A 24,975-nucleotide genomic window follows, 5' to 3' on the forward strand; every position below is an offset into this window, starting at 1 on the left:
GGAACATCAAAATACACACACACTGAATTAACAGTTCATACAGCTACTGAGGAAGTGGAACAGATTTCAGTAGCGTTAAATATGTCTCTTCACATACTACAAAAAAAAAAAAAAGTTGTTCATGTATTTATAGACTGTTTTGTTTTGTTTTCCTCATCACTACTCTGGCAGCAGGTAAACCCTGAAGAGCTCACTGTACCTGATGTGCAGACAGCTATGCGCAACTCCACTAGAAAACACAGAAAGAAACCATGTGCTAACAGGGGTGGTAGAGAGATCCCTGGTCTTTCCAAAAACTGACAACTAGCACAATCTTCTCTGAAATCCACGTGGGAGGACAGCAAGAGCACAGCAAGGACACTTGAAACAGTAGAATCATAGAATCTTCATGGTTGGAAAGGACCTTTGAGATCATCGAGTCCAACCATACACACACAAAAAACCCCAAACCCCTAAGGAAGGTGGTAGCATTCTCTCCCCTGCTCATATGAAGGCAATTGGTACCTGAATGGACACATCAAAGCTGCACCATCACCCACCATTGCTTTCCATGCGTAACACAACTGCACCCTTGGGCTCTCTGCAGCACTACACAATCTAGAGCTAACGGCAGCACTGCTGATTGGGGAGTCATGGCTCAATATGGGACAGGGATGTTAAAAGCAATGAGCAGCACCACTTTTCACAAGGAAATTCACAGGTCCTGGGAGGTCTGGGGCTCGCAGCAGTCAGGCAGCCAAGAAGGCTCAGTGGAAACAGTCTCCTGTAGGCTTTATCACAGAATACAGCATTCACAACAAGCCACAAATGATTAACAGAGGCAAACAACTGGCAGTGTTTCAATGAGAGCCTGGTTAGGATGAAGCAATCCTGAGGCCAGCCACCCACTCCTACTTCTTGTTGGCATCTCTGCTGGCTTGGATGAGGGTGAGGGTACCGAAACACATACTCCAGCCACACCTTCACCTGCAACCCTGCTTTGTCAGAAGGCTGCACTCTAAACAAAAGCCCAAACCATCATAAAAATATGTATATTTCTCCATGACAGTTGATGTTACACCAAATATAAGACTCAGCATTTTTTTTTTTAAACAGCTGTTATTCTCCACACAGTCACTTCTCCAGATAAACCATCTCTCTAAAACTTTTGAGGATGTACTGTCACACTGAACTATATTTTTTCCTCTCCTAAACAGACCCATTTTGTAACATCGTGCTTCTGAAGCAGCAACATTCACCAGAGCAACAACTGGAACCTATCTTCCCACAGAGCACTCGGATAATTCCACCACAAGTTTACCCCAGTGCCTGGCTCAAGAGGCATTCATGGGATGCTTGGGAAACTGGATAGCCACTGTCACTCCATGGGAGAGTAAGAGATTGAACCTTGTTTCCCTGAAGGTAGGCAAGAGCCCTTGTCAGAACAGATTCCTCATTTTCAGTCTTTTCTGGCACCTTTGTGAATCAAAGTCTTTATTCCCCTTGCTGTTATTGTAAGTAACCATACCAAAACATTTCATTAAATCTGAAATGTAAACCTATGCTCATCATTCTGGAGGAAGCTCAGGCTGAGAGAAAGGTAAAGAAAAATCGTCTTATTACTTCATATAATAATTGACCAAAGTGTTAATTGAAATTAAATCAATATTTCTGTTTTCTTAACTTTAAAGCAAAGACAATTTTCTTTCTTTAGGGATGGCCTGCTTCACTTCATTTCAACCATGCAGATTCTGCAATTTAGAAAGAAAATGCAAAGTGGTAGAGTACCTTAACTGTTATAAAAATAACCACAGACAGTGAGGTCAAGGCAGCTTGCTGAAAGCCAGAACTAGTCCACATGTATTATCTGCATGATATTTGGAAACCAAGTATTCTGTCTGTTTTCAAAGGACTATGCAGGACTGCATGAAACCCCTCACTCAGGTTATACAGTGTTGTACAGAGGTACAGTTATAGGTTATACATACAGTTATAGGTACTTCACAGCTACAGGAATAACAGTCTACTTCATTCATGATGTAAGTTATGGGTTTTAATCAGCTATGAAGGGTAAAATGCAAATTTACAGTTTGCTTCTACAGTATTGCATGACATTAAGTGTTTTTAAAAAAGAAAATAGTTAAAATTGTATAACAGAGCAACAATTTAAGGATTTATTGTTTGTTTTGTATTCTTCTTTTAAAAAAAACAAACAACAAAAAAACACCACCAAATAACCCGCAGAGGCTGTCTTCTGAACTGCCTTCCCACTCCCAGCCTCATGCGCCCTCCTGAGCACGAACATTAGAAACAGCAAGAACCACTTGCTGCTTCAGAAGCATGATTTTACAAAATGCATCTGAATGCATTTCAGCTGTAATTGGTAGCCAACCAGCAAGCCAAAAAACCCACAGCAACAGCATTTGATCAACCAGAGCTGTGGATGGCCGGTAGCCTAAAAACCAGTTGAAGAATCATGGTTCTGGGCCACATCGATTGCAGAACAGTGGAACTGGAAGACCAAACCTTAAAGCATCACAGCACATCTTCCCCTTACCCCTGAAGGGTTACCATTGTGCAGACATATATGAGACAAATCTGCATGGTATGTCTCAACTGTATCTTGTTATATACACTATTACTTAAGGCGAAGAATCACAGGTTCATGATTACTGTATAAAACAGTACATCCTACCCCTTTTAGATCAGTTTTCAGAAAGAAACCTAGGCAGACCAAAGCCATTTGGAATGTCTACAAATATACTAGGTACTCTAAAAGCAAATAATTTGAATTTTTTTCCTGAAGAAGCATCACAATTTCTAGAGTATGTCAGGCTTAATAAGGTCTACTACCTGAGCTTAAAACAAAACAGATCATTGCTGAGCACCTCAGAGCTCTAATCAAACAGTGACAGTAAGCTTCAAGAGAGCAGGCCAGGTCATGTTATGATGTTAACTCTGGTAGAGATATAGTCTTATCCAAGACAGATGACATCAGATTTCCAGCAGAAAGGTTAAATGCAGGACTCTAAGTAAGAGCCCTGTGGGTCAGAAATAGCTATTAGTGATTTTCCTGACAACACAATCAAACACCAGTTATCATATGAAGTGTCTTTCAAGCAAAATAATAAAAACCATTTTTTAAAAATTTTCTAAAAAGAAGCAGAACATTAGGAGATGACCATTTAGGGCTTCCCCTTAGCTTGCAGCACGCAGCAAGATCACTGAATTTCTAGTGTGGCCACAGTTATATTGGAAAAAGGTGATTTGTTTGTGTACCTATACGCCTTTCTATAGGCAAAGGTTACAGGAATACTGACCACATCTTCACACTCAGATTAAAGCAAGCTAGTGCCAACATTGCTATAGCTGGAAAGAAGTGAGCCCTGTTAGTACCTGAATGTAACATCTAGTCTGGAAGAGCTGAACATGAAAAAGGATATCAGGGCTGTCACAACCCCCGTCACTGCTCCCATCATGAAAGAACCACTGAATATTCCCAGGAAAACACCAACAGACTTGAAAAACGCTGCTGCATCAAAAGCATGGGTATTTTCACCTGTTGGCTGGTAGGCAACTATAGACCTGGAAAAAGAGTAACACAATGAGAAGTTAGAAGGGGCATTGGCAAAGTTTTATTCCATAACAGCAACACCTGAGCAACAGAGGGGACGATCCCATACCGAAGGCAAATTTGCCTTTCTGGTGTACGTATGCATGAGGGATCTTGTCAAATGTTTGCAACGTTTATCAATTCAGTTCAAGACAAGCCATTTAAATTTAAAATAACATTTCTCAGAAAAAAACATTTATTTTAGACAAATACCAAAAGCAATTAAGTAAATTCAGAGTAGAAATTCAGGTAATTACTTACGAAGATAATACAATGGCAACAGCGTCATTCAACACGCTTTCCCCAAACAGAAGGGCATAGAGATCGACATCAGCATGCAGCTCATTAAATATTGCTAGCACGGTAACTACAGAAAGAAGAGAGAAAAACCACAATGGCTGACTTCAGGAATGACTGTGTGAGCTGACAGAACAGACTTTCCAGTTTGCCTAAAGCAACAAAACCCAGGAAGTGAAGTACAGGATCAAAATTAAACTGGGAAACAGACTAGTCATGTTTATCTTATAGGTAAGTAATTCCACCATCAGTTTTAAGGCAGCTCCACTAGGAAGTGGCTGTGTTGTTCTCCCACCTGCACAGTGTTTATAGGAAAGCCCCCATGACCAAAGGGCTTGGGGCAGACAAAGCACTTATACCAAAGCCCTGATATTTTTTGTAGAACATGTTCCATATAAGATAATCAACAATACGTTGTGCAGCTCTTGCTATTTTTAAAGGCTGTATGGGTTGTTGACATAGCTTTATTATTTCAGCCATTGTAAAATGGTGCTAATAATCTTAACTGTTCCCCAAAGCAGAGACTATGCCACAGGAGTGTGCATTTGCGCAGAATTTGCAAAGGGCAAGACTGCTAAATATTTATAACCATCCTTTCAAGAAACTTCAGTCTGAGATGAAAGACCATGATCTTGAAGAAGTTCCCATACATGAGCTTCAAAAAAAAAAAAAAAAAAAAAAAAAAAAAAATCACACAGTGATTATTTGCATAAATTGTGTGCAACCACCAGCTGTTCAGAGCTCGGCTCAATCACAGGAGCTACTTCCCATTTTCACACAAATCACCACTGAGCACCTCAAATTAGCTGTTTTAAATGTCAAGCTTCATACTTCACCACTCCCTACCCTGGCCCCTGACACACACCAGCTCTCTAGACTGACCTGTCAAGCAGACACCCCTATGTGAGCCTGCTGGAATTTGAAGGATGACCAGATTATTTTGTCAAAAGCTCAAATTACTTTGCCAGGAGAGCATTCTTCTGCTTAAACTTGCAAAACATTAAGTTCATTTAAAGGAGGAAAAAAAAATAAAAAAATATTTCAACACCTGAAGATCCTAAAAGCCTCAAATATTACTCTTAAATTATCCAATGTCCCAAGCGATATAGCTAAAGAAGGAAGTCCTGCTATGCAGACAATATAGTAGTTTCATCTATTCTCAGTCTTAAACTTGATGCACACTAAACAGAAAAACTACTGGGGAAAAAAAATTAAAGTATTTGAACAAGAAAATTACATGTTTCCCCAAACAGACCATCACGTCATACCATACCGGCACCAAACTGACAGAGAACAGCTTTCACAACATGCAGAATTTGCATGCATTTCACAGAAGAGGATCAGAGATACTGGTGTAACATAACTGAAAGTAAAGTGCTGTTAATACCTCCGTGCTATGCAGCCAAAAATCCTAGCAATAGGATTATTTTAGAAGGTTATTAAAAAATGTTCAAGCAAGCTACCTGGATCAGTGGCAGATATTATCGCTCCAAAGAGGAGGCAGTCTGTATAATAGAATTTATCAGAGAGCTGACCCACCAACTTCATTAGTTTCACAACCCCGTACATGAGATTCCTGAAGAGAAAGAGGATAAAACAATCCAAGTCAAACAATATGGTGCATTTCAGACAGGCAAAGGAAAAGCAGAAGCAACAGTATTTCAGGTGGGCTTGGTTATGCTACAGCTCTGTGGGACACTGCCACAGTTTAACACTAAGATCCCAAAATTAATTTTCCCCTTTTCCCTATGAACTAAGTCAAGTGATATATGATCCAGAATACATCATTTAAAACCAGTAATAAAAGCACAAAAACTGTTTGCACAGCTAGTACACAGAATCTACAGGTTGTTTGATTTTTCCGCCAAAGGGAACGTTTTCCTGCTCAAAATTCCCCTCAATATTGCTTCTCTCAATGCAGTACATAGGCCAAAAGCTCTGAGCTAAGAATAGCCTTCAAAGCATTTCTCTAGTGAAATTCTTTGAGGGATAAACCAAGATCACCTATGCAAATCAGGATTTCTGTATTTCAGAATATCCATACACCAAACACAGTAATATTAGCAGCATAAGAGATTGTATGCAAGTAAACCAATAGGACTAGCTTATCTCAAACTAAACGTGAGTGTCCATATAACACACAAAATTATATATATACAAACATATGCAGAAAGAGAAAGAGAGCGTGTGCATATGTGTGGGCACTCAAAGGGACAGCGCAAAGTTTGATAGCTACAATTCTATTACAAGTAGTGTCCACAATTCAAGTTAAAGCCCATTCCAGTAAGAGTCTAACAAGGTTTTGCTTTGGATTGGACCATTACATCAAAAAACTCAACACCGCTCTTTACTGCTGTGTTCTTGTCAAGGGATTCAAACTTGACAATATCATTTCAATGGACAGCATTGTTTAGAAGTCGGATAAACCTTAGCAAAAGCCACATTGCATTTTGTCTGGACGATACACAAATAAAGTCCTCAAACAAACAAATCACAAAACTGAGGCAATCTGGAAGACTCAACATACACTTTATCAATTTAAACTTTAGTACAGAAAAGAACTGATATCAGAGTTCACTTACCCAATGATAAAACAAGAGACTGCTGTTCCTAAAAATGCGTAAGCCAAAATGGACCCCAAATTCCTGAAAAAGTGCCTCTGCGTAGGAAAAAGAGGTTTATATACTTATTTAAAACAAGTTATATCAGCTGTTCAAAAACATACAGTGCAATACTATACTTGCATTAATACACAGAAACATCCCTCCATTTCAGAGAAATGCTTCCATTACTCCAATGTAAATTCTGTCCAACTTCTATAAATCAAATAAACCACATTTGAACCACGTATTAAATCCTACATGCAGCTTATTGACAGGAAGCTTTCCACACAGATGTTTTCATGAGAGACCTAAGGAGTTAGCTGCAAAACTGAAAACCTGCACCAATTAACGGTATCTTCAAGCGAGAGCAGAATCTGGGCCCTTCTGCCATTCACATGCAGAATCCCCACCGGGATTCAGGTTTTGGTCCACTTCTCAGCGTAGTTTACTGTATCTCGGATATTTGAGAAGGACCAAAACAATTCATAGCAGGACATCTTCTACTTTAAATGAAACCGATGTTAACCTCTGGCAAAGTTCGAAGGAAAACAAATCAACAAGATTAAATAGAGCTTAATGTGTTTATAGTAAAAAGTAGATGTATTTTATCTTAAAACAATATAACCTAACCATCTATAGAGGAAATGAGATTTTTCTTACTGCCATTAAAAAATATATTTGAAATGGAGAGTGCACTCTTGAACAAATCAGCAGTCTCACATAAAAAAAAAAAAAAAAAAAAAAAAAAAAAAAAGGCTATTCTCCTCAGAAACAATTACACTTACTTTCTTCAGGCTATAACCAGCATGAAAAATAATAGGAGGCAGTAGAATGTTGAAAAAAACTTCTGGGTCAAATGTTACCTAAAAAATAAAATATGAAACTTCAATTAGACCCAAACAAATTTGGGAAAGCAGTACATACATGCAACAGAGCACGGGTTGGCCAGCAGCGATATAATACAGAAGGTGCTTTTGAATTAAGCATTGAAGTGCTGTTACTATCAGGAATACAGACACTTGATACTACCTGACATTCAAATGGGAGAGGAGGGAGGGAAGCACAGACAGTGGAGAAGCACTCATCCAGGCACAAGAAGTGGTCTGCCCTCACCTTTCGCAACATGTCATTTTGCTCCACGTTGTGGATCTTCCCAGGGCTTATTTCCCCTTTGAGCGTATACTCAAAGAACTTCCCGCTGACGTTGACCAGCAGGGTTGTAAATGGCCTGTCCTCCTGCGAGCAGCTGAACGGCTTGTCATGGCCGCTGGTAGAAGGAGTCCCGTATCTCAGGATCACCCCAACTATGAGTCCTGGAAGAAAGTTAAAAATCCATGAGGCTGATTTGCTACTCTCCTGTACCTCACTTTTCTAGTTTTAAACAACATTCAAGGTATAATGCACGAGCCTTACAAGCATACATGCATGATAGACATTTGCAGTGAAAACACTACCAACAAGGGATGCATCAAACACAATGACAAAAACATAATTTGTAACCTAATGGAAGGGTCATACCAGGAGGCTGGAGAAGCACAAGGTTTTAACTGAGCACTGTTCCTTTTACAGTGTACCAAAAAAAAAAAAAAAAAAAAAAAAAAAGAACAAGACTCCAGAGAATGTATAAGAACAGTCGAAGTGGTTTTACTCTGGTAAGTAAACAAATTGATAACCACTTAACTAAAGGCTCCCCTGTCGCCTTAGGATGATCTACAATTTAATCCTCGTTCCAGACAACTGCGAGATGAAGATGGATGTTTGATCTTTTTGCTGACAAGTCAGTAGTCAATGCTGGTTTTGCTCCCTGTGACCCTATGCATCCATAGATCTGTTTCACCAGATGGTAAATGCGGTTGACAGGTAATAACCAGAGAATAAACGAGGTATAACAAAGAGAAAAATCCTACCATAGACACACCACAAAAAAACCCAACCCAGACTCATCTTCATGGCATAGTGTAAAGAGTGACCAAACTGCACCCCAAAAAAGCCAACCAAAAGAACACACCTCATTCACTTCCAGTTCAGAATGGAAAAAGTTTTAATGCAAGAGAAGGTACGGCATATAGTAGCTGTGACATTAGTGGGCAGCTCAGCTTGTCTCCGGCCCTCTTTATGATCAAAAGAACATAGCAGCAATAAGATAATTAAAAAGTAACTGGAAGATTAATATGTATTTTATTTAGAAAAGTACATAGTCAACTAGAACAGACGGGAAGAAACGCCCCCAGCAAGATAAATCCACTTCCTGAAATTTCAAAAGCTGACAATTTAAATACAGAGGCTTATACAAGCATGCTTCTAACAACCCCGGAGCATTTTACAGCTGCACATGATGGATACGTCAGAAACGCAGCATTGCACAAAAGTGACGGCTTAGGGCCACTTGCACTACCAGTTATGGCTAGAGACATCTTCACCAACCCATGCAGGGAAGCAGCCAGAGCTTCCTGCTGCTCTCACACCTAGGCAGAGCTGGGCTCAACAGGATACATCGGGAAGACTGTCAGTGTTAAAAGCTGATCTAACCAGCATCAGCCAGAAATCCTGTAGTAAATCAGAAGCCAGAATGAAAATTGTACAGATGAGCTTATGCACAGCAGTGGCACAAAGCCAGATCTGCACTGCTAAGCTGAGAATAGAGAGGGGGACACCGATAGACGTAATAGCTTCTTAGGCTCGGAGACTGTCCTTTAGTGAAGTCATTGCAAAAGCAGATGGGCAACCCCTGTTGCTATTGTATTAGCAAGATGCGCTGAAGAGCAGGATGTGATCGCATCATACAACTGCATATAATCCACTCATCCGTTTTCCCCCCAGAATAGAATATATCGTTTATTTTAAAATAAGTTTTGAAGATACGCCAATTATATCCATAATTGATAGCCAGTGTTTGAAGTGAAACATCGTTTAACCCTCAGCGTCCCATGGCCCAGCTAACCCAGCTACAGGGAAATACCCTGTTTTCATACACCTTCTACCAACAAAATATGAAAGTGGATGACATTTGCACCGAGCACCATACCGATTAGGAACATCCGATCCCTGCTGCCAGGCTGCTGTCTCACAGCAGGATGCAGCTGGGACCAGGGTGGCTGGTGTCGAGGCAGGAGGCCAGCAGATGCAGCTGGTCAAGGCAGGGTGCAGTCGACCAGCTAAAGCTACATGGGGCTTAGTCATGAAAGGAAATAGGTGTGAAAACAGAAGGGGTGAAGGAACCATACAAATGCCACGGACAGCTTCATTAGCAAAACACACACTTCACTTCATTAGCAAAACACACGCTTCACTTCATTAGCAAAACACACACTCAGTATCCAAAAGATGAGTTAAGAGAGGGGAAAGTTCCCCAATCTTAAAGGTACGAGTATACTGCTATATTTATCATACAGTTCCAAAATAACGAGTTTTGAACGTTAAAGTGAAATGGGTCAGCTGGACACGTTTGACAGATGTGAGCTGCAGAAATCTTGAAGTCATTAATGCTTTTCCAAAAAAAAGAAAAAAAAATTTTAAGTCTTCATGAAAGCCATTTTCAGTTTTCCAATGAACATCAAGACTTTTATACACTGAAGAGTTAGAGCCACTAACCTGGCACTGTCTTTTACTGCAAGAATGTCACAAGAGAAACAAACTAGAAAAGGGCTACAAACACTTCCAAATCTGAGAATAGCCACAGTTCCAAAGTTTCAGTTTGTGGTAAGTGTTGCAGGGGCAAGGTTACATCACTGCTCAAAGGCTCTCAGGAAGGATAATCTCAAAAATTAGTACTTAATGCCCTGTATGGATGACTTGCATTATCACTTTTAATGAAGAAAGTATTTGCCAGTACCTTGCCTGTTACAATGTCGATCACACAGCTGGTACACAAAGAACACGTTATTGGAAATGAAGCGTTAAAAAGCTGGGAATATTTTTTCCCTTTTGAAACAAATCACTATTGATAACAAACATTAGACTTCAGACATAGTCAACACCAATCTAACAATACACCATTTAAAATGGCATATTTACTTTTGGTTTTGTTTGAGCACAGAAGTCACTGAAGCGAGAATATGAATTCAGAGAGGCATGCGTGAGTGCCTGTTCCTGGTCACAGCCGCGCTCTGTGTGGTTTCCAGTCCAACTCTCTGCTGAAGAAGTAGCCCTGAGGCTTCAGGGAGCCTCAGCAGGAACCGGAGGTATTCACACTCCACAACACACGGTTCAAGCAGCGAATTCAAACTGTGAATCAGTGGACTGGATCAATTGGTGAACTCAAATCTGATTAGATACCATTTCTTTCATACGCCTCTGGTAAAGAGACAGGCACTGAATACTGAGGGTCCTTCCCTACTCACTGCAGTTCGTATTAACCACGTTTCAGCCCGAAGGAGACTCAGCAGATGTGTTATTGCTGTTTGCAGCTCTCTACTGGGAAGACAGAGAAAAGAGGGACAGACTCTTCAGAAAAGCGCATGGTGATTAAGACTAAAGGCAACAAACCTGTTGCAATGCAGAGGAAAAAAAAGTAGGTAAGGTTTGTGTTCGGTTTTTAAACAATGAAGTGGCTAAGCACCAGAATAGACTGTCCACAAAGGCTGTATGATCTCCATCCTTGCATATTGGGGCTGCTGGTAGATGAGAAGCTCAACATGAGCCGGCAACGTGCACTTGCAGCCCAGAAAGCCAGCGGTATCCTGGGCTCCATCAAAAGAAGCGTGTCCAGCAGGTCGAGGGAGGCTAGTTCTGCCCCTCTACTCCACTCTGGTGAGACCCCACCTGGAGTTCTGCGTCCAGCTCTGGAGTCCTCAACACAAGAAGGACATAAGGACATGGGTCCAGCAGAGGGCCACAAAGGTGATCAGGGGGCTGGAGCACCTATGCTATGAGGACAGACTGAGAGAGCTGGGGTTGTTCAGCCTGGAGAAGAGAAGGCTCCAGGGAGACCTTATAGCGGCCTTCCAGTACCTGAAGGGGGCCTACAGGAGAGATGGGGAGGGAGTCTTCATCAGGGAGTGTAATGATAGGACAAGGGGTAATGGTTTCAAACTGGAAGAGGAGAGATTTAGATTAGATATTAGGAAGAAATTCTTTCCTGTGAGGGTGGTCAGACACTGGAACAGGTTGCCCAGAAAAGCTGTGGATGCCCCATCCCTGGAAGTGCTCAAGGCCAGGCTGGATGAGGCTTTGAGCAGCCTGGTCTAGTGGGAGGTGTCCCTGCCCATGGCAGGGGGTTGGAACTGGATGATCTTTAAGGTCCCTTCCAACCCAAACCATTCTATGATTCTATATAGCCAAAACTCACGTGAATATGGCGGGGAGAGATGCAATCTGTGGGGGCCAGCTGCGAGCAGAGGGCTGGGCAAGACTACCTCCAGAGGTCCTTTTCACCCTAGATTATTCTGTGATTCATACTCTTTCCCACAAACATTTGGACCCCTCAGACAGCTACTTTATGCTGAAAAGGTTTCTTTAAAAGCAACTTTGTTGATTCCTGGGTCAGCCTTGGGGACTTCTATTGTTTTGGAGTTGCTTTGGTGGGGGTTTTTTGGTGGTGTTTAAATGACAGACTGCACTGCTGACTCTAAATCAGAGAAGAAATGGCAATATACAAGTCTGATCATAAAACCCAAGGTGATCCAGCAGACCAGGAAGGGGACGATTTTACTTCCTCGATCCGCCCTGACTTGCCCCTTGCCCTGGGCCACAAGCTGCCCTCTGGAAAGCAGGCAGGAGGGAGTGACCAGAAGACATTCAACCACTGCTAATACCACAAGAAAAAAGTAGCAAATTCTGAAAGTGACACTATAGAAAACCATTTCTTAATTTGTCAAGCTGGGCAGCACTGTCAGCGGTAAGATCCAGTCTCACCTCAGCGCACAGCCTGTCTCCCATTACTGCAGCCCACAGAGGCAGAATAGTATATTTTGGGTACTTGGACACCAGCTTCCTTGTGGTGCAAGGTGATAGTGAGTGAAATACCTGTTTGCTTTTGAAAAAACACATCAAGAATACACAAAAAGGATTTCTTACATTTGAAAGTCTAGATTTTTCCTCCTTACTCCCAAACGGGACTTCTTACCAGCTTGAAGACAAAGAAACGAACATGAAGAAAAACTTGGCAAGAACGATGAAAAAAAGCCCTGTAAGTATTTCCAACGCAAAAGACTAATATTACACAGCATTTTTCCTAATACAGGGTCAACCTTTGAACCTCACAGTCCACACCTTCAAATTTGATAGTGATTTTTGAGGCAGTTTCAATAGTTCTTATGAAGTAATTCAAGCATTTTTTCTGATCCAGAAATGAGCTGGTAATGTCACACATTAAAAGAAAAATAAATCAGATCAAATGTTACATACCACCTCCAGCAACGCTAGCAAGCCACTCCGTACATCATTTGCTTGCCATTCACTGTGCTGTCCCACACAGAAGTGCAGGGAACGCTGCTATACAACCCCTTGAAGAAGGGTTAGGCAAGCAACTGCAGAGCTCCAGACCTCCGTTAGGGTCTCCAACTCAGCATCACTGATCTATTAGCTGCTTTCTTAATGGTGCAGTGCTGCCAGCATGGCATTCATCAGCTTGTCACCTCGCTGCAGAAGATGAAGGACTTGAAAAATGAGAAGCCTGTTTTGAAATTAATCCTCGTCTTTGGCAGGGCAGTTTATGTTCAGCAGTGTAAACATAAAATAAGTCCTCACCCCATTTCAGTTAAAAAAGAAAAAAAAAAAAAAAAAAAAAAAAAGTGTTTTTTCGACAGGGAATGGAGGCAGGTGATGCCATTTCTTGAAGTCTGAAGGAAATTTTGGGGATATCCAACACCGAAAATGGTGAATAACAGATTCAAGGTCATGCTTTGTCATTGCCTTAGGACTATTTTAGATAAGGAAGTTAAAAGACAGTAAACAATCTGGTAATTCTTCCTTGTAGGCAAACGTAGCAGTATGATATCAACGGCATCTTTGTAATAAGCATTTAATTCACTTTTTAAATAAGCCAAACTAAGCATGGTTTTGAAATTAAATAAACAGATTACTCAAAAATAAAGTTATTGGGACACTGTGCAGAATGAAATGTCAAGTTAACTTGCTGGCTCTGCGCTGCCAGATACGCGTGCACCATGCACACCCTCACCTTCTCAGGAGCCTTGGGTTCCAAAAAATCCACAACAGTCTCTGTGATGCTCAAAAATGCCTTCTGACTAACTGCTGCTCTGTTTTTTTCCTAAGAGAACTAATTCTTGTGCAGGTCGTGTCATGTTATACTCTACATGTATATACAATCTACATACTCATATGTATAGTGAAACAGTAAAAAAAATTATGAATTACAGAAGCAGGCAGATGTGCTTTATTCTGTAACAAATGTTCTTACTGACGGTGGGGTTAAAGAAGAGGTTTAAGGCAGAAAAAAAGTAATTTAAAAATCCAATTACTGAGAGATTTAAACAGAAGACTGCTTTGGAATTTCAATAGTTAATTTCTGAAGAATTATTAAGTTTTACATATAGCTTCACATTTGCACAGGAGAGTTACAACTCCAGTTTGTTCCAAATAAGATGGGAACCACAGAAACAGGATCATAAGAAGTGTGGCAAAATGAAAACCAGTAAGAGAAATTGCTCCCTGTATTCTCCCCTAGAATCTAAAAATCCAGAAACGAGAGAGTTAAAAAAAAGGAAACAAAACAAAACTAAAACCCCACATCATATATTGAACAGCCTGAACTGAAGGCTCAGCCCTGGAAGAAACTGTTGCCCTGCGGTAAGAGCATGTGGCCTCTGGTCCAAGCACAGGACTGTGAGTCAAGGCTCCAGACCCAATTCCCGACTTTAGCAATGACTCAGTGGAAGAGCTCAAAACAAGCCACAGAAGACAATTTAAAGAGACACTCTCAACTTGGAAATCAGACACTACAGTTATAAAAGGCACAGGTATTTGTCAGGAATTACAAAGAAGCTCAAAGTCCGCAACTAATCTCAACTCTCCTTGCTCACGTGTTTTCAAGTTCATTTACCGCATAACCATTGTTACATGCAACACAGATTTAACAGAGTATTTGCTGTTAAATATTTTATAAATAACATTTTAAAAGATTCTTTATACTTCCCAAAAATGTAAGTATCCCTCCTTAGCTATAACACCCAAAGCAGTGAAAGCCATACATATACTAATGCCACACACATTCCTAGAGGCATGAGCAGCAGTGGGCAAACACAAAACCACTACCAACCTCTGCCCCACTCTGGCTCCCTCTCCTTGCCCCATACAGAAGGGACTCCCTAACAGGGCACCAACTGCAACTGATCCCAGTCCACTACGGCAGGAGCAGAGGTGAAGCATTTCTTTCAAAACAGATTTCTAAGCCAGATGAAGAAAAAAACCCCAAACACTGAGATTCTTTCCCCCAGGAACATTGGTGACCACACTGACACACACTCAAGAACAAACGACAGGAGCAGCAGCAGCTCTATCATGTACATAACAGAAAACTTCCTATTTAATTGTACTGTTTCACTACTGCTGTTCTCTCCATTTGCATATGCATGCTAGAAACGCTTGGCAGATCTCAAACAGGAGGGTACAAGCTCCTCAGAGTCCAAAAAAATAACAACATCAAGCTTCTTGTTACAAAAAGCTTTGCAGTAACATCACCTGGCTCAGGCAGTAGCACTAAATGAAGCTTCCCAGTTTAAAAGAAAAAAGCCCAGACAATAATTATTCCCCCCCGCTCCCCTCAAAATGTGTGGTAAAGCTTCAGCAGAAGGAGTTATTAATCTGTCATTGCAAGGAGTCAGACTTCAATCTGCATCCCAATTGAAACTCATTAAGCAGCAGCAATCTCTTTGCTGACACTGTCATTTAATTTTGAAGGATGAAGGGGGAAGGGGCAAGAAATACATCCATCTCAGCACAGCTTTGGGTTCAAAGACCCCACAATAGCTACAAGGAGAGCTGTTAACTATAGATAAGCCTGTTCTCTTGCTATGAGGAGTTCTGCATCCCAGCCTCAGGCTTTCGCTCATTTGAGGGATATTTAAAGTGACGGATGTGTGTGGAGGCCTTGATCCTAAAAAACCTTTCTGGGAGCTTCCGATTAGGACAGGGACCCAAGCAAAGAGTTAGCAAGAAAAGAACAGGCAGAAGTTTGAGCAAGGGGAATGAACTAAAATCTGCATCAGAAAGGTACTTCTCTCTTCCCAAAGGTCTTTTAGCACCAATCCCTATCTATTTACTAACACCACAACCTCCTACCTGTACAGACAGGCAAAGGTTTCGAGTTGACTGAATTTTCAAGGAAATCTTTTTTCGCTGAAGCGAGGCCCATGCGCTGTAGCTGTGGGCAGAAGACCAACCAACGCTTGTAAACAAGATGGTTTGTGGCTTACAAGGAAATGCACCAAACCAAAAGACAGAAATAGCGGCAAGATAACAGCTCTGGCTTTCTGTGATCATTATGTCTGACCACAGAAGTCTTGTCTATTGCAACATCCAAAACACACACAGGCTCCATAGAACATCTATCCCATCTCACAGGGGCAACCTACTGCTTACAGATGTCTCCCAAAGTAGAGCTGAGAAGCCACGTTCCCTGTTTTGCCCTTCTGTGTGTCTGCTCTGAGCACGGGCACTTTGGTGGCCATGGCCTTGCCACAAAAACACCACAATTCTCAAGGCCTCTCTAGAGCTGCTCAGACCACTGACTCAACTACTTTGACATCCATCCCACTTCACATGCTAGGAACCAAAAAGAGCCAGGAAATACTCTTCTAGGACCTTATGGGCAGCTGAAGAGAGGATCAAAGAAACTGACAATTACTTGCTCAAGACTGCTTTTTCTGCTTTCATATATAGTGTAAAATTTAAGCAGTTTTTTTAGTACTAACTGCAGAAGCCAGGCAAATGGCTGCTGCCACAGCCTGGGGCACATGAGCAGTTTTATGACACTTATATCTTCCTGACTGATTCCCATGAACTAGAGAGGAAGAAGACAGACCGGACTTCATGCTGCAACAGGAAAAGCCAGCCAAAATCTCAGCCTCCTCACAAGCAGCACATTGTTCAGGTCCCACAGCTGCAATTCCCAACCTCCTATGCAGCCTGCTACTACCCTCCTCCTTCTTCCCTCTTAAAGTAGTACAAGCTTTACTCACCCTACAGTTCCCAGTCACCACCTTCTTGCTCTGCCCTCACTACAGACTAATGCCTCCTTGTCTGCTCCTGACAGATCTTGCGTGCTGCTCTAGCCTGGCGTTTTTGCCATCTCTTCCAGCCTCTTTAGCATCAGTAGTGCCAGCATGATGCCCAAGCAATCATAGCTGCTTCGGCTCTCCTCTGCATCCCACCGCAACTCTAACCCCAGCATGTCTCACTAGTGGCACAGACATGGTTGGGAACCTATGATTTCATGTCCCCTCCTAGTCCAAAGGTGCCAGCTGAGTGCTAGTAACATCAGATTTGTTAGAGATAAAGAGCAGCCAATCTCCGTGATGTGGAAAAGCCTGACCCACTGACACCACAGAGGTTTGATACAAGGCCCCTTGGCAGAACAGAAAAAGGTAAGGAGTGAAACATCCTTCCAAAGGCTGACCTCGCTGACACGAGCGGAACCACTGCACACCCCATGAGCTTGCTCTTATCCTAGCCATTTTAAGTGCATAAAACTATTTATTTATGCTATCTTTTGGCCATTCATTCCTCTCCCCTGCATACTCTTTCAAACGAATACAACCTCAAGAACAAACATAAGAAATTCTCAGCCTGAACCAGCAGGTTTTCCCACAACAACTCCCAGCCCCACACTAAAATCTTGGGTTTGGACATAAGCAAAATAATCGCTATAAAGCAATTCTTGCACCCAAGGTGGATGGGTACCCTTCCAGGAAGGCACCAAGTCAAAAGAAGGCTCTTTCTGTTTCACTCTCTTCACACTACTGCACTGTCAGGGCTGCTTCAGAGAAGCGTCACCAAAATACCCTACAAACTTCCTTAGTAGTTTCTCATGACATGATTTTTATCAATAACAAGGGGTTAACTATGTCTAACTATACAAGGGGTTAACTATGTCTAACTATACAAGGGGTTAACTATGTCTAACTATACAAGGGGTTAACTATGTCTAACTAATTCAGTTAGAAAATTGCTTAAGTCAACATGCTTTTAAAAGAAGTAACTGCACATGGTATGTATAAAAACCTGGGAACCTACACATTTGTCATCAGAAACTTGAACAACTCCCAGTTTCCATTAAACTAAGAGGACAGGGGACAGACTCACACCCACGTGTGAGGTAGCACAGAGAGTAAGCAGGCCATGAAACCAAGCACTGCTGCTCACCATGCACATCCTTTACCATTTTTGCATACATGAGTTTAAGTAATCAGCCACACTACTGCTCAGATGCAACCTTCATGGCCTTTTCATTTTACTTTTTCATTTAGATTTTTTCAAGTGCAATACAGCATCAGCTAATTATGGCTTCACTTCACTTTCACTTCTCCAAAGATACTCTTTACTTAGACAAAGAAAATGCCTAACAGAATAATACACATGCCAGTGACAACAACATGCAATATGATATACTGCATTTTGTCTAGCTTTCAACTGCCATCCTAAACCACAAAAGTACCTCATTTAATAGTGATGTGGCTGTAAGGGCTCTGGTATCAGATAAATAGTTTAAACTAACACAAAAACCCCAAAATGTTGGTTTGTGCAGTTAACAGGTTACACCACCCTGCACTTAACGGCTGAGACAATCTACATCTGTCAACATCACTCATCCTCAGAGAACACGCAGGTCTTTACAACAAGCTTTATATTTTTAAAAGTTACACTAGTACGCTTACAAGCTAAGAAGAGAAACTAGTCAGAGCCTAGGCTTGCCTGTTCCTCCCGTTACTGCTGCAAACTGGAAGATAAATAACTTTTTCTTTAAACCCATTGCTTGAAGCTTCCAGCCCAACAGAGCATTTTCAGCCAAACATGGTATTTCCCATATGCCAGAAGCTATGTCTTAGTGTGTCTCAAACTATTAAGAGTTGAGTTCATTTACACCCCATAGGCAGACACTGGATCTCCTTTGTGCGATTCATGTTAATAAAAGCTACAGAAGTACTAAAAATGAAGTTAGTTTTTTGCAGACACTGAAAGTCCCTGGTGCACTTGAAGAGAGTTATGATTTAATGATTTGCCTTTTAAAAGCCATTAGCAGTTTGCAAGAGCTCACGCACATTTATTTTTCAGGTTGTTCCTCAAGAAAGGAGACCAAACCAACCAGAGAACAGTAATTAACGGCAAACAAAACAAATTACAGTGTTGAAGTATAAGCACTGACTTAAGTCTGACAAACGAATCTAATACTAAAGTTCAAGTTCAAAATCTAAAGACACATTAGGAGACAAGTGGGATGTTCTTGCAATGCATTTGCAACTGCCATACATAACTACAGAGAAAAAGAAAATTGAAATTTGTCTCAAGCCTCCAGGGGAAAAAGAGAAAGAAAAAAAAAAAGCCTTTTCCTTTAGATGTGAGCTCAAAGTTACTTGCTGAAACCACTTTTGAAACCTAAAAAAAGCCACCTCTGTGGGTCTAAAAACTGAACAGTTTTTTGGAGGACTTCTAGCAAACTCCCAAAGCACATAACTTAGAGCAGTGCTTTTCAATTTCAGCTATGCAGCTTATTACACAAAAATAATTCAAAGTGTTATGTTTATCGTGGATTTCCTTGGCAAAATATGCCTATGTAATGACAAGTAACTTTTGTAATTTCTGCGTGACTTTCTACTGGCTAAGGGTTTGCAGAAAGGAGGAAGTCAGATTCTTTGCTTAGGCTGCCCCAAAAGCAGAAAAGCCAGCTGTTTCAATAGCAGCCTCCAACTCAAGCTAGAAAATTTGGGATATAAGGTGCAGAGAATGAAAACTTTCCACTACAATAAATAAGTCCAAATGGTGGGAACCTGCAGACAGTTAGCAATCCTGAAAATTGACTCCTGTGTATCTAAAGACAAAACCAGAGCTCAAATCAGAAGTTCAGAAATGAAAGAACCTTTATATTCGCAGACGCTGCCTAAACCAGTTTACTCAGACTGGATTCCCCGAGGTTCCCCATGGCTTTTGGCAGGGGACAAAAAAACCCCAGTTTGTCTTCATGGAGCAGCCCCATCTGCTCTTTTCTAGCACATCAGCAGACCTTTATCCACAGCTTTGTTGCCATTTCACTGACAGGTGCAGGTTGCACCTCTCATGCATTTCCTGCACATTCAACGACCAGCTCCCTCTGGAAAAGTCTAGGTCCCAGCGAGCCACTCTACATCAGGCAGACAACCAGAACATGCAGGCTGTAGCGCTGCCTGGACAAGCAGCCTCTATCAAGTCACTTACTTCTTAATACTCACCCTCCCGAAAAGGCAACCTGAGACTTTCAGTAGTTCCCACCGATCAGGAGCAAAACCAAGGTCCCGCTGTGCTATATATAAAGTATTCTTTCTGCAAACTGCTTAAAAGTTTAATACAACAGGAGCCATAAAATTGATGAATATTGCTTTACCCTCCAGACATGGTGTTGCAAGCATACCTCTGAATTCAAAGAGCCTGGCGCGAACCCCAGCAAAGGCACAAGGCGGTTTTTAAAAGACCTGTTCTCACTCCAGAGATCGCACAGTATCAGGTTTATTAAATATTAAGGCCAAACAAATTGCAGAGATGTCAACAAGATTCAAGACTTTGCAATCCAACACTGACAGACTGAATGGTCTCTGTGGTATCCTCACCTAATGTTGCTGCAGATTTAGCAAGAGGCGTGCTTACATGAAAGTAACTTGATTTTTTGCAGACAAGGAGCAGAAAATATTTTTGTCAGAACAACACTTCACAGTTCCAGTTTCTGAGGAAGTGTCTCATAAAAGCAAGGCAAATTCTGTCAAATGAAATACGTACAAGTTATTTTGCTGGGCTTAAATCCTATCCTTACTAATGCCTGTGCTTTAAAATACATTTGCTATAAGAGATTAACTAAAGACCTCCATGAAAGTTTTTTAAAAGGGGATTCAAAAAGGAAAGTCAAGAGTTCTGAAAAGGAAAGTTACAATAGTGAGAAAAGACTCTGTATTGCAGCTGTTAAGACAATCACCTACTACACTAGAAAGAAAAGTCCAAATTAGCTTATGAGTACCTCCAAAGAGGCATCCATCACAGTTCTGCCATTGGTTATGAAAGATTAACAATAGTTCTGGGTATCTACCTAGGCTTCCACATTTACCTTGATCAAAACTACAGCACGAACTCATGGGACACCAGAAAACCCACAGATGCTGGAGCAGGGAAGACATTGTGTAAGGTCACCACATAGCTCAGAGAGGGAGGAAGAAGGCTGATAACAGGCTGTAGAAGCGAAGACAAAAATGCTCACCAAGAGCAAAGTACAAAGAAGCTGTAACCAAAACCACACGGAGCTGCATCCCCTGATTTGTGTCTTCCCTCCATTACTGCTACCGTTACTTTCTCTTAACTCCAATAGCATGTTTTTTGTGCAGAACACAATTTTCTAAAGCAAACTGACTTCTCCCACTCTACATATGCTGCACAATAAACTTCATTTCAGTTTGTTTTAAAAAAATTGCTCTCTGTTCTCAGCAATCAGCAGGCAGAACATGAGAACATTGCACAGGGTTAGACAGCTCAAGCATGAAATCCAGCCTCATTCCAACACACGTCGTGGATTTACTCTAAGATTGGACTTGTTACAACTCACAGGAGGCTGCTGCACGCTAGGACCACGTCGGTTTGTTAAAATTTGGAAATTATATCAGCAAGGTGGGTCTCTTCCAAGAGTGACAAAGCCTTAATGCGAAGCCATGCTGTCTGCAGGGCCGGATTCCAGGCTTGAGCCTATAAGAGCTTCTGGGTGGCGCAAACAACCACAAGCCATTTTTCACAAGGGGTCATGACTTGGCATTATTGAACAAGTATTTAGAGGTCTGGTCTGCAAGAGCAGTGCGCTTTCCAAGCTTCACTGATATGTAAGAGCATATCTGGGAGCATAAAGAGAAGAAAAATTCCACATAAAGAGAAGAAAAATCCCAACTACAGGCATCAAAAAGGGACAACTGAAAGAGATTCAGTGAATGCTTTTGATCTTGTCCTTGCCACAACTCTTTACCTGCAAGATGGAGTAACAGCACTCTCCTGCAAACACATCACGGGATTTAGCAGTTGTGTGAACCCCCAGAGAGTAACAATCATATTCCAAAAGAACAGGAGAAGGAAAGAAGAAAACTTCCTTCTGTTACATGATAACAGCTCCATATACCACATACAAGCTCTCTTCTAGGAGCTAAGAGGAATCGACACTGTGAATAAAATAGACCTTTCAAATCAACAGTACAAGGTCATTTGCTGTTTTGGACACCCTCTGCCTCCAACAATATCTAGGAATTGACCTTCATCGCTGCTAGAAACACAGTACCCTTGAGCGCAGGGTAAAGCACAAGTTGGGCTATGCAGCTAAAGCTGAAGCATGGGTCAGGTACACTGACACACAGATGATGATGCATTTTCTTAGAGCGGATACAAGCTGAGCACAGGTTGGTCTAGTACACTTTCAGAGTGTGACAGTCATTGCTTTTGCAGTTTCCGAAAGACCTGGTGAAATATCCTAGGAGTCCACATGACCATGGGATATAGTAATATTGGACATTGTTATTTGATTTTCTGTGCCAGAAGTAGCGTGGAAGCTGGTTCATACAAGTGTACTATACAGGCCGGTTCCTTCAGCACAACCCATCAAAATTATCAAATAGGAACATGAAAAAAAAAACCAACAAATATGTGTGTGTGTGTGTGTGTGTATATCCACACACACGTTTTATCTGTGACATGACTATAGAAATGTAAATCCAGCCTGACAGATAACAGCTGGGCAACTGATGCCTACAGAAGTGCAAATATTCAGTTAGCAACTTCTATCAGCAATAATCACAGATGTCTTGATGTCAGGGAACGCAGTCACACCAATTCCTGTCGAGCCAGGAACATGCATATCTTAGCGGAGATCTGCAAAAAAGCACATTGCTCTGTTCAAGACTGGTACAAGCAAAGATCCTAAAGACAGCAACTACATTTACTACCACCCACCACAACAAGGACAAAGTCGTATCGGAATGCACACAACTCTTGGTCATGGTACTATTTATATTTGCGATCACAGGGAACATTTCAGACTCCAGAATCAACTCCGATCTTCAGCCAGTACAGCAAGGTCTTCCTTCTTCAGTGATCCTGGCATAACACAATGCAGCATTCCACTTGGAATTGCAAGTACCATTTTGATAAGACTTGTCTGATAAGACAAGCGCAGCTACAGCTAGCGATGGAAAGTAGAATTAAAATCTAAAGTTACAAGCTTTCAGTGAGAAATAAACAAATCAATCATGCTTAAGACAAGAGATACACTAGTACATCACATGCTGTCTTAGAATACACTCTCTCCGAGTACTCTCCTGTGCTTTTAATAAAACGAGTACATTACCCAAAGCTAACATTTTTTGCCAGCCCAAATACTTCACAATATACCGAGAACTGAACAAATGCCTGGGACAATCCGTCCATTCATGACCACTGGAGTTCATCATTCCTACTTATTCTTCATCCTTTGCAGATGCAGTAAGCCTTATGAATGCAGGCTTTCTTTAGATTGCAAAGAACGGCAATAGGGCCATAACGAAAATCCATCCAAAGAAAATCCAAGCTTTCAGAGCATGCACTGAAGATTTGCAGATCTGTACATCACTCAGCTAGAAAATGTACACATTCTTCAAAACAAAACAGGAAAATGGTGGAAATTGAGTCAAAAAGGGTTTATGAAGCACTACATCATTCAGATGCTGCATTTCAAAAGCTGCAAAGTGCTTCTGTATAAGCAAAGTTGTTTCACAGCATCCTCCCTCCCAAATACACAAAAAGACTACCTTTCCCCACTCCTTTGTGTAGGGATCAATAGGTCACATAAAGCAGGAATGACAAAAATAAAATGAGGTTATGAATATGCCGAAACACTGTTACAGGCACTGTGGAGCATTCTGCTGCTTTTGTACAAAGAGTATGTTCGTGTCAGCTCCTGACAATGATACGTTCTGAAGCTGTAGCAATTAAAGTAGTTCTTGAGAAAAGAAAAATTACTGCTGCGATGCCTATTCATGCCAAGGACCTCAAGAGAATTACTGCTTCAGTGAGCCTTCCCTCAGTAGCAGACAGACCAGCTGCACAGTGCCTTTGCTATAACGCAATGTGAATAAAAAAATTGCCTCTCAAATCTAAAAATAGATTACACAATAGATAATGCAACCCAGTAAACACACATTCATTGCATTTTTTTGCAAAGCTTTTAACAAGCTATATCAATTTAAGCAAGAGGATTTGTTATGAAATATGAGCAGGTTAATCAACAATAAATGGAAGATCAAATTGGATAACTGTTCCTTACAGTAAAGTGTTATCCAGCTATCAGACCCACAGGTGCACAGGATCGGTTTTAGGATCGGAGCTAATTATCATAAGGAAGCAACCAGGATACTTAGCCTATCATTTTATTCTTGCAAAAATAACTGTAATATTTCAGAAGGAGCAGCAGAACTTTGCAGGTGAGTACAGCATTATCATTATTACCATAACATTTCAGGTTATGAGATCCAGATGGGTGCAGGAGAAACTGTCGCCTTCTGGATTGTTATAACAGCAAAACATAGACAAAAGGTGTGCCCAGTTACTCATGCTCAATGCTGACAGACTGAATTGCCAGATCATTGGGAAAACACTCAGGCTGCAGTCAGGCAAGTTTTAGACCACAAACATAACAATAAAAAACAATCTGGCAGATAATATCATTAAGTGTACAACATCTACTTATTCAGAAACCAGCATACTGGTTTCTGAACCAGTAAATCGCTACTAAAAGATCTGCTTCAAACACTGGGTTCAGCTTTGGTTACCCTCTGAGCAAAATACCATCTTTTCCAGCAATTTAAGTGGTAGATTTATCATTGATTTATCATTGTCAACTGAAAGTTAACAAGTTACGCCACAATTCTCCTGTCACAACAGTAACTAAGAATCTTGCACTGAATCACACAGAAATAAAGGACTGAGCAGATCTCACGAGATGAGCAATGCACACAGTGCCCAATAGCAAGATACTCATGGCAAACACCAAAAAAACCCACAAAGAGCCCAGGAACTCGCCCTGTTAACTATTTTACCAATACTCAGAGACCCGTTAAAAAAAAAAAAAAAAAGGGGGGGGGGCAAACAAAACCAGCTCTCCTTATAACTGTTGGCTGGAAACAAAAGGCACAAGAAATCACTCACATGCCCTCATGCCAGGTTAAGACTCAGCAATGGGGAAGGGGCACTCTAGCACCTGCGTGTTCTCTAACACTTGTGCTTCTCCCATAAGGAACATGGCAGCTGCCAGCTTCGCAAAGCTGCTATAAAGCAAAAATC

General features: G+C 41.3%; 1 protein-coding gene across 2 annotated transcripts in view; it reads right to left on the reverse strand.

Moving 5' to 3' along the window:
• Window positions 1-24,975, reverse strand: part of SLC9A7 (solute carrier family 9 member A7) — a 72,171-nt gene that overhangs the window by 31,387 nt on the left and 15,809 nt on the right. For both annotated transcript variants that reach the window (XM_063340265.1, XM_063340264.1), the window contains exons 2-7: window positions 7,606-7,805; window positions 7,278-7,355; window positions 6,472-6,548; window positions 5,353-5,465; window positions 3,854-3,959; window positions 3,423-3,564 (exon numbers count right to left, since the gene is read on the reverse strand). In XM_063340265.1, the coding sequence (XP_063196335.1) occupies window positions 3,423-3,564; window positions 3,854-3,959; window positions 5,353-5,465; window positions 6,472-6,548; window positions 7,278-7,355; window positions 7,606-7,805 (716 nt within the window). The remainder of the gene's footprint in view (window positions 1-3,422; window positions 3,565-3,853; window positions 3,960-5,352; window positions 5,466-6,471; window positions 6,549-7,277; window positions 7,356-7,605; window positions 7,806-24,975) is intronic.

Source organism: Chroicocephalus ridibundus, chromosome 1, assembly GCF_963924245.1.
Source record: "Chroicocephalus ridibundus chromosome 1, bChrRid1.1, whole genome shotgun sequence".
In the NCBI taxonomy this organism is placed as follows: Eukaryota; Metazoa; Chordata; class Aves; order Charadriiformes; family Laridae; genus Chroicocephalus; species Chroicocephalus ridibundus.